We start from the raw sequence: 16,969 nt of genomic DNA on the forward strand, positions 1-16,969 counted from the left end.
CTGTTTTTCTCCGCTGCGACACGGCACTCCTCGTCGTACCAGCTGTTCTTTTGCACTTTCCGAAAACCAATGGTTTCGGTTGCAGCTGTGCGTAAGGAGTTTGAAATGCCGTCCCACAGTTCCCTTATACCGAGTTGTTGACGAGTGCTCTCAGAGAGCAGGAGTGCAAGCCGAGTAGAAAATCGTTCGGCTGTCTGTTGTGATTGCAGCTTCTCGACGTCGAACCTTCCTTGTGTTTGGTGGCGCGCGTTTTTTGCTGCACAGAGGCGGGTGCGAATCTTAGCTGCAACAAGATAGTGGTCCGACTCGCGATTAGGACCTCGGAGCGCACGCATATCTAACACCCTGGAGACGTGTCTTCCGTCTATCACAACATGATCGATCTGGTTGGTAGTTTTTCGATCCGGAGACAGCCAGGTAGCTTGATGAATCTTCTTATGCTGGAATCTAGTACTACAGATAACCATATTTCGGGCCCCGGCGAAGTCAATCAGCCTCAACCCATTTGGGGATGTTTCGTCGTGGAGGCTGAATTTACCGACCGTAGTGCCAAATATACCTTCTTTGCCCACCCTGGCGTTAAAGTCGCCAAGCACGATTTTGACATCGTGGCGGGGGCAGCTCTCATAAGCGCGCTCCAAGCGCTCATAGAAGGCATCTTTGGTCACATCGTCCTTCTCTTCCGTCGGGGCGTGGGCGCAAATCAGCGATATGTTGAAGAACCTCGCTTTGATGCGGATTGTGGTTAGACGTTCATTCACCGGAGTGAATGATAGTACTCGGCGACGGAGTCTCTCTCTCCCACCACGAATCCTACACCAAACTTGCGCTCCTTTATATGGCCACTGTAGTAAATGTCACAAGGACCTACTCGTCTCTGTCCTTGTCCCGTCCATCGCATTTCTTGGACGGCGGTGATGTCAGCCTTTGTCTTTACGAGGACATCAACCAGCTGGGCAGCGGCACCTTCCCAATTAAGGGACCGGACATTCCAGGTGCATGCCCTCAATTCGTAGTCCTTATTTCGTTTGCCATGGTCGTCATCAAAAGGGGGGTCTCTCATCCGAGGCTGGTTGTAGCTCTTCACTGGGGGTGTTTTTTACGTGGCGGGTCCCAAACCCAGCGCACAACCCTTGTAGGGAATGTTTCGCCTTCTCACTTTAGCTCGCCTTCGAACGGATGTTCTTAGGCTACCCAGAGGATACTTGGTCAAAGACCGGAAGTAGTGAGCTGCTTGAGCCATGTGTAAAAGAATCGTTTCTGGCCACTCCCAAGTGAATGGCGATCAGAGAACTTTCCTCACTTGCGTGAACTTCTACACATGACTCCATCCTCCATCATCTGTACATTTACGCACAAGAAAAGAAACAAAAAATTTTCTTCATCAAGCTGCGCCACATCAAAAAAAAATTAGAAAAATCGCAAATAAATTTCAAGACATTATAAGTTCAACTTTTTGTATGCGACTATTAAATGGTTATAAATGCTGTAGATGCGTGTCAACCGAGGTCAAGTCATGATTCTTTTATTTTTTATTTATCCAGTATAAAGTGATTTTTATCATCTAATTATGAAGACGGTGATCACAGCTCGTGGTTGTTGGGGACTCTGGCTATGAACCATACCATGCTCACACCATATCGCAATCCATATGTTCCATCGGAACATAAATTCAATTTGGAACTTTCAAAAGCTCGTAACATCATTGAAAGAGTGATTGATTAATGTACAAAATATGCTATGTACAACATTTGTATTCGGTCAGGCGATGTCGAGCTCGAAATATTTAATATATACATCCCCCAGTTACGTGTTGCCATACATGATATCACCCGAATATAGGTGCGCTACTTCGTGGTGAAAACCGTTTCTTACTAGCCGACTTTAACGCGCTCAACGATCTTTGGCATTCCTGCTTGTCAAGCGATCGTTAGGGCATGGAGCTGGCGGAACAGATTGAAGATTCGATATTCTGCACAATGAATGATGAAGCCACCACCAGAATTATGGACACCTGTAATAGCTCGCCTGAGATTATCATTGCTAGCGGTGGTCTGATAAATAGCATAACCTGGCGACCTATGCTAACTCATCAGACCACTTGTGGATAATTGTCGCGATCGCGAAACCTCCCGATTTTGTTTCAGTGGACAACCATACCTTTGTTAGCTTTAATAAAGCTAATAGGGTCGGCTTCTCAGAATTTGTTAAGAACACCTTCACCTCTCTACCAATTCCTACGGACGTAACCGTTGGCGAACGTCGATTCCGCAAGGTGATCCCACCAGCTATCGCTCGTTTCATCCCTGCTTGAAGAATTTCGGAACTTCGCCCAAATTTCCCAGCCGAAGCAACCGTTTTAGCTAATGAGCGCGATGCCGATCCCGGGGACCCCCGCATATGGGATCTCAATTTGGAGAATCGGCGATTGGTAAACCAACATAAGCGTGCGAAATGGATAGAGCACCTGATGTCCTGCAACCTCTCCACCCGTGTGAGTAAGCTTTGGCTACTGTCAAAGCTTTGTCTAACCCGAAGAGACATGACGACCGAGCCAACCCGCCAACAAAAGGGAGTCCTTACGTCCGATAACTCTCCTCTCCCCAGTAGTAAAGGCCTTGCCACCTTGGCCACCTGAGGCTAGCAAACCCCCAGTACCACCACAGCGCATAGCGTTATAAACGCACAAATAGTTCGTGACTTTGACCAGAAACCACCCTGGGAGAGAACGATCCTCGATCATCGTCGTTGGACTTGTCAAAAGCCTTTGTCACAGTCAGTAACACAACGCAGCAGGTAATAGAACAAACTACGCTCCCTTCAGGACTGAAGAGGTGGGCCATGATCTACATGAGCGGTCGTCAATCATGAGTAGGTACTGTTACGAGGAGAAAATTCCAAACTGAAAAGAATTAAACAAGGGGTTTCGCTGGGTGGTGTCCTCTCCACGCTGTCGATGGCGTCAAGATTCTGACTGTCAATAATCCTAAGATTTTAGGTGTAACTTTTGACAGTCTATGCTCCTTCACTCTTCAGAGCCGAAGATTATCGCCAAGGTACAGAGTCGTTACAAAATCCTCAAGTCGCTAGCCGGCAACACATGAGGAAAGGACAAAGAAACGTTGTTGGCAACTTACAAGGCAGGGGAACGCTGATGAAGGAGTTTCAGACTTGTCAGAACACTGCACTCCGGACTACGACAGGATGCATCTTGATGACTCCTATTAAACACCTAAATAGTGAGGCGCTTGTGCTTCCAGTTAAGAAGCAGTTCCTGCTGGGATGTTTTCGTAGCAATCACCCCTGCTTGGAGCATAACCATTCTCCTTGCAACATCAAGAGGTCCTTCCTCAATTACGTCGGCGACATTAGGCAGCTCCTTTAAAGTTGTTCGCTCTAAGCCAAGGCGTTGACTCCGACTCGGATAACCAGGGCATCCTCTTGATCCAGAAACCATGGGTTTACAGAGGAGAGGTTAGAGACCTCAATTCGAGGAACAACAAGGTAATTTGGGATTCAGAGTTTCTAACGAAGGATCTGGTGGCGGTGCAGGTGAAGGACAAGGAAGGTTCAGACTTCGTCCTTGCATCCGCCTACTTTCCAGGGGAGACGGCCACAGCACCCCTCTCATCGATTTTCAGTCTGATCGACTATTGCAGGAGAAACAAGCTCCCCCTCATACAGGGATGTGATGCCAACGCTTGGCGTCCTTGACATAACCTTAAGCAATGACAGCATGACCGGTTTGATCTTGCAGTGGCAGGTGTCAAAAGAGCCCTCAATGTCCGATCACAGAATCATTCGATTTGCTCTGAAGGTGGAAGTGAGGGACCGACCTCAGATACGTATCCTCAGAAGTACGAACTGAGATGTTTTCAATGACCGATAGTAGGTCCACTGTAACAGGACTGGAGAAAAGGCCGACTGTCTACTGACAAGTCTATAATGGACGCCTATCATTGCGCTTGTATACTAAATGTGGAGGAAACAAACCTGTCTCTGGTGGCCTAACAAACTCTGGGTACTTAGGCAAACGGTGCGCAGGCTGTTTAATATAGACAATACCTAACAACCTACAACAAGGAGATTAGGTTCGCGAAGACAAATAGTTTTAGGAAATTCTGTGACAGCGTCTCCTCGACCCCAGAGGCAGCTAGACTGCACAAGGCGTTGTCAAGAGGCAAGTCGGACACATATTATCCATCAAAAGACAGGACGGGACCTATACGACTAGTGCGGAGGAAAGCACACCACTGTCCCTTCTTCCAAAGGACGACGTTACAAAGAGGATTAATTTCACAAAGAACTTTAGACTTACTCTCGGCAATAAGACAGAGTGGAATGACTTCACGCTTGACATACACAAACACACCAGAAGGCATTGGTGCAGGCATTGCGGGACCGCATACCAAGCTATCCATAACAATGGGACGCTTTCCAAGCACATTTCAGGCAGAAGTTTTTGCTATAAGTTAGTGCGTAGAAATCAACCTCCACCGCAACTTTCGCTACCAGGGCATCGCCATTCTTAGCGACAGTCAGGCGGCACTAAAAGCAATGTCAGCATATGAGGATAAATCGCTTTTAGTAGAGAAATGCATAGGAAGACTGAACCGCCTATCATTGTGCAACCGGGTACACCTAATCTGGGTGCCGGGACATAAAGGGGTAGACGGAAATGAGCTAGTCGACGAACTAGCCCGCTCTGCGGAAACGTCCAAGATGATGGGACCAGAACCAAGCATCACGGTGGGGTTCCACACTTTTAAAGAACTGCTCCGCATGGAGGACAGAGTGGGGAGAGATCAGCACTGGCAGCAGGCAGCTGGAATGCGCCATGCCAAGCTGCTTCTAGGAGGGTACAGCCTCTCTAGGTTCAAGGAACTAATTAACCTTCCCCGTGACAAATCCGCCTCCTCGTCGCGCTCTACACTGGGCACTGCGGGCTCAGGAAGCACTTGTCCAACATGAGCATTGTCTCTCAATTGCGCCCAGCAGGCTCCTGGAATTATTCACGTTGCTGGACCTTGGTGAACATATGTGATATAGAAGAGGGCACAATAGACCCTAGGTCGCAGTGCAATACCTCAGTATCAAATGTCGATCTATATATCTATGGGTGAGTCCATAGACGCTCTTACGAAAGCTGACTGCAAAATCAGCTTCGGCATTCGCAAGGCCAGGTTGAACATCTTCCTAGGCTACAAAGCGGCTGGACGACGCCGCCAGCTAAAGAATGTGGAATACAGTAACCTAAGATGTGTACAGATTAACCTACAGTACTCCAAGTGTGCTACAGCGAATCTGACAATCCTCATAAACCTCAGGGGTATCAACATCAGCCTTACACAAGAGCCCTGGGTTAAGGAAGACACCATTAACGGGCTAAACAGCAGTAACTGTAAAATTTTTTTACACACTAAACAAAGGTAAACCAAGGCATGCATTCTTATCAATAGAAGTATAAATGCAATACTTTGTCCAAATTACAGCATAGCAGATATTTCGGTGGTAAAGGTGGAACAAAAGGAAAACTATTTCATCTTGGACTCAGCCTACTTGGCCCACGACGAAGACATACCACCGGCACCATTTATAAGACTAGTAGAGGACAACAAAAAGGAAGATGTCCTAATAGAGATTGATGCTGCTGAGGGGTGAAAGCAGTATCATATGCAGACGATATAGTGTTGTTCGTATCAAGCATGTATCCTTCAACAGTCAATGAGATTATGGAAAGAGCACTACGCAGGTTAAACTTATGGGCTAAGAACAATGGACTAGGTGTTAACCCTAATAAAACAGAAATGATGCTATTCACAAGCAGAACCAAAATCCCCCAGTTTCAACTTCCCGTACTAAACGGTACAACACTCAGGGGTGTTGTGGAGTCTGATAGTTGTCGGAATCAGAATTGAAACCGATAAAAAAAAGTAGTAGGTGTCATGAATTTAGATAACATTCGTTTGATATTCGAAACAGAATTTGTATGGGTTTTGGGTGTCACGGAAACCAATTTTATTGGTTTTGCTATCAGAAACAAAGCAGGAAGATAGTCGCTCACAGATTTGAAATGTATGTTAAGAAATGAAGTTATTTTACTATTTCTAATTAATTTATCTTTATTTCTATAGAGGAAAACATCAGTATTAAGCATAAAATGTCTTAATTATTGAGTTTTTGGAAAAAAAACCGGATATTTAAAGATATTAGATTTACAAAACGTAATAAACGTAATTTAACGCCTAAATGTGTCTTTATTCATTCGATAAATGTTATCTCGTTAAGTCTTTCTTTAATTCGGTTAATGACTTTAATAGGATTGATTCCAAATGTATTCCAAACTGTTCTGGAAAATAAATATAGAAAAAAGAATAAATAAAGCATATGTGGCCTACTACACTTACAAGAGAATCGTCAACAACAGTTGGGGCCTTAAACCAAGTAAAAAGCATGTAGCATATACTTACATATGGTGCTCTGGTATGGTGGCCAGCGATAAAGAAACAATACAACAGTAGGAAATTAAATGGAATACAAAGAGCAGCATGTGTAAGTGTTACTGGTGCAATCAAGTCATGTCCGACTGATGCGCTCAATGTGATCCTACATCAACTATCCACAGACATCTTTATTCACAAAATAGCAGCATGTTCTGCAATAAGAATAAAAGAATTGGGTGGTTGGAATCAGCTATGGGCATAGTGACATCCTAAACCAACTCAACGTTAATAAATCAGCCTACATTCTCCCAATGTTAGATTTCAATACATACTTTTAGGTGAGGATAACCTCTAGACGAGAAAGGAGAAGGGGCATTATAAGGGAGGAAGATATCATCTCAGTTTATACCGAACGGTTCCAAAATGGACTGCGGAGTAGGCACGGGAGTATTTTCCGATGATCTTGACATTTCTCTCTCTATCCGTCTACCGAACTCGACTAGCATTTTCCAAGCGGAAGTACTGGACATACCAAAGGCCTTCGAGGCTCTATTGGAAAACCTTGATAGGATACATAAAGCAGCAATATTTACAGATAGCCAGTCGTCGCCCAAGACAAATTCCAGCATAGTCCATAATTGCAAGAAAACACTGAACTCGCTAAAAGACAGCTCTACCTAGATTTGATGGCCATTCACAGTGGAGCAATCAACGCCTTCACCGAATCTCTTCCCGTGAATGGCGTACTCGGAGGCAAGAGCTTGATATGGCGCAGACCAAGAGCTTAAGTTGCCACGAGAAACGAGAGTGACCCTTTCGTAGCTTTGTTCTGGATACTGTAGTAGGTTAAACTCCCATTTTACCAGAATAAATCACCGACATATTCAATATATGAGTTTCTGCATGACACTGCCCTCTTTGCATGCCTCACCAACCCCACTCATATAAGACCCCTCTCCAACAGCACGTTTCTTGAGTCTTCCGTTAGATGACGTCGACGTCATCCGAACGGGCACTAGGTACCCGTTATAACAACAACAATTATTTCCGTCCTGCTATATGGTTGCGAGTTTTCGCGAGAAGTTCTGCGGAAGATTTATGGTCTTTTGGTCATTGATAACGGCGAATGCCGCACTCGATGGAATGATGAGCTGTACGAGTTATACGACGACATTGACATATGTAGTTCAGCGAGTTAAGAGACAGCGGCTACGCTGGCTAGGTCATGTTGTACATATGGGTGAAAACACTCCAGCTCTGAAAGTAGTCAACGCAGTTCCCGCCGGGATAAGCAGAGGAAAAGGAAAATCTCAACTCAGTTGGAGAAAGATCTGGCTGCACTTGGTATCTCGAATTGGCGCCAAGTTTCGAAAAGAAAAAACAACTTTCGCGCTGTTGTTCGCTCGGCTATAACCGCGTAAGCCGAGTCTACGCCAGTAAAGAAGAAGTGACAAATTTCATGGTGAACTTACCGTGGGATTCTGTACTGTGGTACAGTCTCAAGTCTCTAAATTTAAGATTTTAAGTTAGAGGCAATTTTTGAGACTTGAGACGAATTTTTTATTCTGTAAGTGACAGTCACAAAATCTATTACATTTCATTATTCTGAGATGTTTTTTACACTTGAATGAAACTAAATATGTCGATAACAAATATTTAATTTTCTATAACTTAGTCAAAAAACATAATTATCAATAAAAACATATGTTCACTTTCTTTCATAATATTTACGAAGTTTATGTAAAATTGATTTCTTTTTAACCTTTTCGTGTTTGAGTTGCTTACAAAATATAAAAAAAAAACGACAACCGATTAATATCTATGATGATCTCTATTCAGTACATTCAAAATGACAGCAAGAGTTCTTTTTACTTTTGTGACCTGCTACCTATCAGGGGGCCTATTCTGTAACTCGATTCGAAAATCAATTTACTCGAATTCGGATTTTTTATATTCTGTAACTCGATTTTTGGATTTTCAAGCCAATTTTCGAATAAAATATTCGTTAGCTTTTGAGTTGTAGAAAGCAAAAACGAAAATTGTACGTATTTTTTCTGGCACAGGATGGTACAACTTTCGCATAATGATAAAGTAGATCCGAATTTCGAATAGAATACATTTTCGAATCGAGTTACAGAATAGGCCCTCTGGGGGCCTAGTCACAAATTGAGACTTTACTTCAAAATGTCTCAAATAGAGACTGGTTACAGAATCCCGCTATTAATATACCTTGTTCTGATATACAGTATGGGACAAAACTAAAGCACCCCCTACTATGGTTCAGCTCGAACTTAGCTGTTTTCAGACAATAAATATAAATAAATGCAAAATTTTGGCGTTTTTCAACGGGCTGCTTCTTAATTTGTATTAAAATAAAGCTTTTCATTTTCAGTTTTCAAAATTAAATAAGTTAAAACAACAATAACATTTATGGTTTAAAAATTAACTGGACAAAACTAAAACACCCCTTGCATCGGTTTGAAAATAATATGTGAAAATTAAAAAGTAGTAGCAAATACTTTATTTTGGGTAACTGAAACGCATATTTTAGATATAGAAAAAATTAAATTATTTACTATATTTCGTATGCCATTCCAAGCAATTTTTTCAGGTTCTAAAGGTTGATCCTTGGTTTTACAGTTTTCCCTATTTATTTTGGAATTAACGGTATCCCATAAGTTCACGCCTGCAAATCTAAAACATCAATTCTGTAACTTCACAACCAAATGTTTCAATGCCTAGAGATATGCTTAGGATCATTGCCCTGCTGGAACCACTATCATAGTGGCATATCCTTTTCAGCATACGGTAGCATACCGTTTTTCAAATGTCGGTGTAAACAAACCGGTCCCTTATTTCATTTATTATATGAATAGGTCCCCACCCGTTCGTAGCTCCGTTCTGCTAAGTTGCAATTTTGTTGGCGGAGAACTTTTTGTGTTTTTATTTTGCTGCGAAAATTTTATTATTTCCGTGGTTTTTTTTGAATTTTCTAAAAATGTAAGTAAAACTTGTATTTAAAAGTTGTAAAACACACGATATTTCCAGTTTTTGCGCTCTAATGATGTTTTTTGATATGCTTTCAGGTCGAAAACAACAACACCAGAGAAATATGAAAAATTGGCTGATATAATGGCAACCAAAAGAGATGTTGCGCAGGGCTTCCAACAGCGACCGAAGGAAGAAGTGAAGGAGTTTTGGGAGGAAATTGCAAATGTCCTAAATGCACTTGGTACACCATCAAAAGACTCCACACTTTTTTGAATCTAAATAATTAATGCCCCTATTGCGGTTTTCAACCCGACTTGGTCGAATTGAAGTTAATTCAACTCAACTTCAGATCAACCAAACTCTTTTTCGATATTGCGAACTTCAACTAAGTTCAGTCGAAGTATGATTGACGTTTCCAACCTAAGAAAGGGAAATTTGACAGATAGTGAAACAGCTAAAATGTTGTAAACGACATATTTAAACAAAGTGAATAAACATATGTATATAATAAACAATAAAACATGGATATAAGTTTTGATTTATATTACAATGATGAAAATACTGGGGGCAAAATTGATGTGCTACGTATACGAAAAAGCCTTCGTGATCACTCGAATCCATTGGAGCTTCCAAATGCAAAGTAAGCCATAGTTTTTTCACAATTGAATGATTTTTTAATAATATTTGCTGCAGATTCATAAGTTATTTTCGATTAAATAAAGAAGCATTTTGTTTTTTACTGAATGAGATGAAGGAACATTTCCACAAACGTGTCCGAGGAACGGCCATACCTCCTATATTAAAATTATGCGCAACTCTGCGTTTCCTTGCTGAAGGTGGTTATCAAAAATGCAGTGGTTTGATTGATGATAATGATTTTAACATTGGGTTGGCGCAACCTACGATATCTTTAATAATTAAAGAGGTTCTAAATATAATTGAACGTATTTGTACCTAATGGATTAAAATTCAAATGACTTAGGAGGAGCAAAACGCTTCAAAAGTTTCATTTTATTCAAAAAGTGCTTTCCCGGGAGTAGTTGGTTGCATCGACGAGACTCATGTTCGCATAACTTCACCAAGAAAAGAAGAGTAACAACTTTATCTTAACAGAAAGGGCTACTACAGTTTAAACGTGATGATTGTATGTATAAAATCTGAATTACGTTAGAAAAAAAAATGGTATAATTTCTTAAAATTTTTAGCTTTGTGATTATAAAATGTCTATTCGGTATGTGGATGCTAGGCATGCAGGCGCAAATCATGACTCTTTTGTTTTCAATGTTAGCGATTTGAATGTGCATTTACAGAACAACATACAGAATAACACTTGGATCTTGGGTAAGACTTTATCATATTTATTGCTAAATAATTAGAGTAATGTAATTTCTTAGGCGACGCTGGCTATCCTCTGCACAAATTTTTAATGACGCCTTATCGCTTGGCGGAAGCTTCTTCACCCCAAGCACGCTACAATACAGTACACTCAAAGGCTCGGAATATTGTAGAGCGGACAATTGGTGTACTCAAGAGTAGATTTCGATGTCTTTTATCTGTACGAGGCTTACATTACACTCCCGAAAAGGCTACGCAAATTGTGAATGCTTGTTACGCATTGCACAATATTTGCCAACACTTTCAAGTAGAATCTCCGAAAGAAATACCATCTGAGAAGAAGAGGATACGGCGAAGATTTTAATTTGGCAATTTTGAGGCGCTGCACCTCAAATTGAATTTATTGTTTCCAAATTGTGGCTTTCCTCTTCCTACTTCTGGAAACTTCTCCATTAACTCCACCAATTTTTCGAAATGCTTTTTTGTTGCAACTTTATTTTTTCTAAAAATTTATAAAAAATATTAATTAAAATTAATTTAACATTAATTAAAATAGTTATTTTACCCGTCCTCCATTTTTCTTTAACATTTTTTTTGTATTTCACTGCACGAATGTTGAACTTAATAGCAGTTGAAATGTATTTATATACTAGTCAACCCCACTTGTACAGAGTTGAAAACCGCAATACCAAAAAAAGTTGAAGTTCGAACATACTTCAACCGCAATTTTTTTGACGGATTGAGTTGAAGTTGGCAATACCGAATTTTTAAACTTCGACTGAAATGCAGTTGGGTTGAAAACCGCAATAAGGGCATAAACAAATTGTAAGAAAATTGTCTACTTTCACGTGCAATTACTCACAGCCCGTCATTCATCTGGAAGGGATCGCACATATCCCGTAATCTTCGCCTTTCAATTCTCATCTGAGATGCGCTGCTCTCCTCCTCAACCTGTTATATCGCCGCGGATAAAGATTCCATACTTACGTTTAATAAAAATAATAACAATATAAAAATTTTACTTTTATTTATTTTCTTTGAACAGCAGTAATTTATGTGTTTTTGCTTTGTTATGTTCCAGTTTCACATATTTCAAGGCAAACAGCTGATTTCGAAAGAGTTATAACTCTTCCTCTTCTTCTTTCAATCCAATTGCAACACATGATACCTATTTTCGACTACGGCGGAGCGTAGAGCGGGAACGTAATGGAATTGCATGATAGAGGTGATTATATTTCGATTCGTCTGAGAATAAAATGGTATTCAATTTCTGAATGCTCCAATCGAGATGAGCTGTCGTAAATATGAGTTTGGCCTTTCAATTTTTTGCTGAAGTAAAGGACTTTCTAGCGGGACGCCAACAGAACAATCCGCCCTCAACAACTCGTCTTCTAATTGTTCGTGCATTAATTAGTAAACAAAAGTGTTTCTGTATTTGATTGGAAGACTGTAGGATAAATTTAGGTAACCTTTTTGATCAATGAATCGTCTCTTTATGCGGTTTTTTGCTGTCTTCCTCAGCTGTGCTAACAAATATTAGGGGGTGCTTTAGTTTTGTCCACTCAGATTTATACTTTTGAAAAGTTTTTTGTTTAAAATTGTGAATCTTGAAAGAGTATATAACTAATGTTATATTTTTAGCGAAAAAACATCAAGATAAGGAAAAAATTTAAAAGGCCATAAAAAAAACTGACACATACGAACGCCAAACCCTTTGAGGGTTTTACTATACTGACCTAGTACCATCACCCTGACTTGGAATTTCTCACCCCCCAGATTAGCTGTTGTACTGTGTAATTGTTACCCATAATAATTGTCCAACTAGTTGTTATATTTTTCAAAAATTTAGACATTAAAAACACGGTAGGGGGTCTTTAGTTATGTCCAATACTGTAAATATGGAGTCAAAACATTGCCCTATTTCTCTCATAAGTTCCAAAAAATCGCTTGACTAAATCTCTCTGAAGCTTTGCAACCATAACACGATGGTTAGTAGCGGTCTGCTCACACAGACTTTTTAGATACTTTAACCCACAAAAAATACACACAACGAATGAAAGCACGAAACACGATGAATTTTTATATTACAAATATTAACTACAAGATCTAAAAAAATATTAAGTGAATTATAATAATTAACAAGTTAATTAAAGTATTTGTGAATAAGAGTAACTCAGAAGGTACGTAATTATAGTAGTGTAAGTCTGTGCGAACAATGTAAGTAGCGCTGATATTACTTAAGAAAATTGTGCTCAGTACCATTTTGAGTTTTAATTGTTATTATTGCTCTCTATTATTAATTTGGAGTGATATTACTTTTTTTTGCTCCGCTTACGTTTCTTATCAGTAGCGTGGATACCCTTTTTACGGGTTATACAAACACGACAAAACCAGTCTTCATTGTCTTTCGGTGCAATGGTAATTCCCACGCATATCCTGAAATATAATTTTGAATCAGTATATTAATAAGTTGAACGCAAAGAACATACCAATGGTACCAAGCGTCACAGCCATCACAGCCAATCATGGGAGAACCATCATCAACTTTACCACATGCCGGACATATCCAGACACGATTGCCCTCAGCGTCCTTAAAATAAAGACTATTGAACTAATTTACGTTGATTTTATTTTTTTGAACTTACAATGTACGACGATGGGCGGCTTGTTTCCGAAATTAAAGGTACAGGACTATGACGAGCTGCAACGTCAAAAAAACGAGAAGTGTTTATATTTGAATTTGGTAATAGTCCACCATCTACTTTACTGCTGAGCGATGAAGGTTCCTGAGATTTCAAGGGATGCAACAACTGCTGTGGAAGTAGAACAGAACTTGCGGATAATGTGCCACCTGATGACCATGGGCTTGGTGAGGGCGCACCGGAATGTACGCAAGGATTTTTCGATGCACTTACAGTGTTAACATTATTCTCAATTATCGAGTCGAAAGCGGAGTTACCACTACCTCCACTCGCAGTAATTTGATTCGATGCAGATATTAGAGTTTCAGCTGCTTTAACACAGAAATTAAGAAAGATAAACAAAAAAATATAAATTACTTTTACCCAAGTTAAATTTTTGCTTTTGTGGGCGTGTTACTAGTGGTGAAATTCTTGCTAGTTCCGGTGATGGTTCTCGTTTCCTTTCAAACTCATTCAAAGTTTTACTTGCACTAAAATATTTCTTTTGTGATGTATCTTCATCCGGTGTAGGCGATTGTGAGTTACCAAGCTTAAGCGTCAATTTAGGTACAAACGATTGAGTTGAACTAGATAAATTTGTTGTAGCCGACAAATTTGTTGATGTACTGAACATTGAGAACATAGTTGTTGGTTTTCCAACACCGCTTATTCCTGGAGTATCAGTGGCATGTTTCTTGACAGTTTGCGCCAATTCCTCCGTAAATAGCTAAACAACATTTTTCATAACACATCAGTGAAATATTTATTTGCATTTAACTTTAGTTGTATTATAACTATTATATGGTGATAATAACTTTCGCCTTTTACTGCTATTTATAAAGTGTCATTTCCTGTAAGGCTATTTCGTAATTATATATAATTATCCTAACACGAATAGATTTATAACGAGCCTTAGGCGCTTTACAAAGAAATAATTGCAAAAAGTGGTTTATGTAACATGATGATCGCTATGAGAGTGATTGGTCCGGCTGATATTTTCATAAGCGGAGTCCTCAATGCAAATAAGTAAGTAAATATAAAAGATTTTTTAGGAAATGTGCAATTGTTGTGTGTTCATAAGATGCTTCTACAACTTAGAATAAATAGAAATAATATGTATGTGCATCGGGCAATATAAATTAATATACATACATACCATGTATATAAAAAATCGACTATATCAGTGACTATAAACAAGCGGTATGGTAATAGTAATGTGCAAAATAAATTAACTAACATCATATGTTACATTTATATGTTACAGTGAACAGAGAGTATTAAGACCAAATTAATATACTGGTAGACACATAATTTGTGACATGAAAATTTCTTAGGTGTGTCTAATGCAGTTTGATACCCTGAAGTCAAATCTGAAAACAGAATTATTCTATCACCCACAGATATTCTGTAACCTGCGGCTTTAGATTTTACAATACATAAAATTTTATTATTATCAGGGATTTATCCGGTTTAGACCGGTTCTGCCTGTTTGTTTGAAATAAACAGCGTATTTTACGATCATTTTATTTTACAAAATTTATCAATAGACTAACGGTATCCGAATCCGTCACGTGTTCTATGTTTTGATAGCAAAACGTTTTTGAAATTACTGTGTTCAAGATTTTTAGGTACAATGCCTAGGCAGTTCGTAAATAGTGCCAACAGTTTTTGTTATGTGTGAGGAAAACAAACTTTTAAATCGTAAACGTAATTTTAGTCCGCTTATGCTAAAAGCTTACAAACTGTATTTTGGTGTTAAAGTTGGGGACCAAGACAAAGCATGGACACTTCATATCTATTGTAAAACTTGAGTAACATTATTAACAGCTTGGTTAAAAGGTTCAATTCGTAAAATGCCCTTTACAGTGCCAATAGTTTGGAGAGAAGCTAAAGACCATGTTACAGGCTGACCGAAGTCTAAACATACGGTTAAGTACTGTAATTTGCCATCAGCTTTAAGACCTGTCAAACACAGTGAACAACTTCCTATTCCAAAAGCACCAGAATCTTGGAGTCTCGAGGAAGAACTCGAATCGACGAGCTCTTCAAGTGAAGTTACAGAAACGGCAAGTGAAATGATAACCGATCCTTTATTTGAAGGATCCGAACTTTTAGCATCCAGACTAAAAGGTCAAAGTGATGTAAATATTACTTTTTACAGAAAAAGACAAAACGACCTCACAAATTGCTTCCTTCAAGAAGGGGGTCTAGTATACTGCTCAGAAGTTAACCTTTTGCTTAACGCACTAGGACAAAAACATGATCCACGTGATTGGCATATATTCATTGTTCCTCTAAACATAGTTTAAAGGCGGTATTGGTTCATAACGGTAACAAATATCCATATGTGTCCTTAGCTCATGCGGAAATGAAGAAATCATACGAGAATATGAAAGTTCTTTTAGAGCACATTCGTTATCATGAGTATGGTTGGGCAATATGTGGAGATCTAAAAGTAATAGCCCTTCTTCTTGGAATGCAACTAGGCTATTCGAAATATTGTTGCTTCCTATGCGAATCGGACAGCCGTGCGAGAGATTGTCATTATGTACAGAAGCAGTGGTCAGTACGTCAGGCAGTCAATCCGGGACAAGAAAACGTTACAAGTGAACCTCTAGTTGATCCCAAAAAGGAGAATTTTGTTAAGGCAATCGACAGAAATGAAAGAGCGTTTTTGTATCTGAAGTCAAAATTTCCAAGAGTCAGTGAAGCAAAAATTAAGAAGGGCATATTTGTGGGTCCGCAAATAAGAGAACTAATGAAAGATAAAACATTTGAGGAAATGTTAAATGAAACTGAAATACGAGCCTGGAGTGCCTTTAAAAGCGTTGTTAAACATTTTCTTGAAAATGTGAAAGCTGACAACTACAAAGATCTTGTGACTGAACTATTTAATGCCTATAAAAAAAATGGGTTGCAACATGTCCCTTAAAATTCACTTTCTGGACGCCCATCAGGATTTTTTCCCGAATATTTAGGGGCCGTAAGTGACGAACATGGGCAACGGTTTTACCAAAACCTTTCTGCTATGGAGAAACGGTACCAAGGCAAGTGGAATGCCAGTTTTCTTGCCGATTACTGTTGGACATTGTTAAAAAACATATCGCCGAAAAACACCGACAGTATCATTTTAAGGTACTCTTTGGTTAATAAAATAATAATATATCTATCGCTGCTCTTTTTTAACAAAAATCCCCATAGCAAAAAAACTATAGGTGTTGGAAGAAATCTGCAGCTATGCATTTATGGTAATTTTTACATAATAAACACTTTGTTCTGTTCATGTCACAACAAACAAGTGGATTTTTGTTTACCAGTGATATTATTGCCTTCAAAACTTTCTCGTACCAAATCGCGTAGTGAAAATCAAATTTTCTTTGTGTATTTCATAGGCGAATATAAACTACTCTAAAGTATATAATTAAGTATTAAAAATTATTGTTTTAGAATTAACAGAGGAAAACTGACAAATTGATATTTTATCAATTGTTAATTGATATTATGAGATTAAAAAGCAAA

General features: G+C 39.4%; 3 protein-coding genes across 7 annotated transcripts in view; 2 read left to right on the forward strand and 1 right to left on the reverse strand.

The window, feature by feature from the left end:
• Nucleotides 1-2,896: 2,896 nt before the first annotated feature.
• On the forward strand, nucleotides 2,897-6,228 carry LOC126766198 (uncharacterized). The gene is made up of 2 exons (XM_050484093.1): nucleotides 2,897-5,429; nucleotides 5,493-6,228. The coding sequence occupies exons 1-2, from the start codon at nucleotides 5,098-5,100 to the stop codon at nucleotides 5,659-5,661; spliced, it is 501 nt and encodes a 166-aa protein (XP_050340050.1). The 5' UTR covers nucleotides 2,897-5,097; the 3' UTR covers nucleotides 5,662-6,228.
• Nucleotides 6,229-9,334: 3,106 nt separating this feature from the next.
• Nucleotides 9,335-11,222, forward strand: LOC126766208 (putative nuclease HARBI1). Of its 2 annotated transcripts, XR_007668718.1 has the most exons (3): nucleotides 9,335-10,578; nucleotides 10,640-10,775; nucleotides 10,829-11,222. XR_007668718.1 is itself a non-coding variant. In XM_050484102.1 (2 exons), exons 1-2 carry the CDS (start codon nucleotides 10,655-10,657, stop codon nucleotides 11,131-11,133), a joined length of 426 nt encoding a protein of 141 aa, XP_050340059.1. In that variant the 5' UTR covers nucleotides 10,587-10,654; the 3' UTR covers nucleotides 11,134-11,222. The 2 variants fall into 2 exon arrangements, 1 of the variants encoding a protein (XP_050340059.1); XM_050484102.1 differs by lacking the exon at nucleotides 9,335-10,578 and having other exon boundaries at nucleotides 10,587-10,775.
• Nucleotides 11,223-12,823: 1,601 nt separating this feature from the next.
• LOC126766093 (transcription initiation factor TFIID subunit 3) overlaps nucleotides 12,824-16,969 on the reverse strand; it is a 57,326-nt gene continuing 53,180 nt past the window's right edge. For 2 of the 4 annotated variants that reach the window (XM_050483852.1, XM_050483849.1), the window contains exons 6-9: nucleotides 13,835-14,177; nucleotides 13,415-13,782; nucleotides 13,259-13,359; nucleotides 12,824-13,205 (exon numbers count right to left, since the gene is read on the reverse strand). In XM_050483852.1, coding sequence (XP_050339809.1) covers nucleotides 13,082-13,205; nucleotides 13,259-13,359; nucleotides 13,415-13,782; nucleotides 13,835-14,177 — 936 coding nt within the window. In that variant the 3' untranslated portion in view covers nucleotides 12,824-13,081. The remainder of the gene's footprint in view (nucleotides 13,206-13,258; nucleotides 13,360-13,414; nucleotides 13,783-13,834; nucleotides 14,178-16,969) is intronic. The other 2 variants (XM_050483853.1, XM_050483851.1) reach the window with 2 other exon arrangements.

This window comes from Bactrocera neohumeralis, unplaced genomic scaffold, assembly GCF_024586455.1.
Source record: "Bactrocera neohumeralis isolate Rockhampton unplaced genomic scaffold, APGP_CSIRO_Bneo_wtdbg2-racon-allhic-juicebox.fasta_v2 cluster11, whole genome shotgun sequence".
Taxonomy (NCBI): domain Eukaryota; kingdom Metazoa; phylum Arthropoda; class Insecta; order Diptera; family Tephritidae; genus Bactrocera; species Bactrocera neohumeralis.

Excerpts from the sequence above, each read along its gene's own strand:
- LOC126766208 (XM_050484102.1), top strand. The coding sequence starts at position 10,655 with ATGTCTATTCGGTATGTGGATGCTAGGCATGCAGGCGCAAATCATGAC. Across the intron at positions 10,776-10,828 it reads GAATAACACTTGGATCTTGG|GCGACGCTGGCTATCCTCTG; the intron begins GTAAGACTTTAT and ends GTAATTTCTTAG.
- LOC126766198 (XM_050484093.1), top strand. The coding sequence starts at position 5,098 with ATGTCGATCTATATATCTATGGGTGAGTCCATAGACGCTCTTACGAAA. Across the intron at positions 5,430-5,492 it reads TTTTTACACACTAAACAAAG|CATAGCAGATATTTCGGTGG; the intron begins GTAAACCAAGGC and ends TCCAAATTACAG.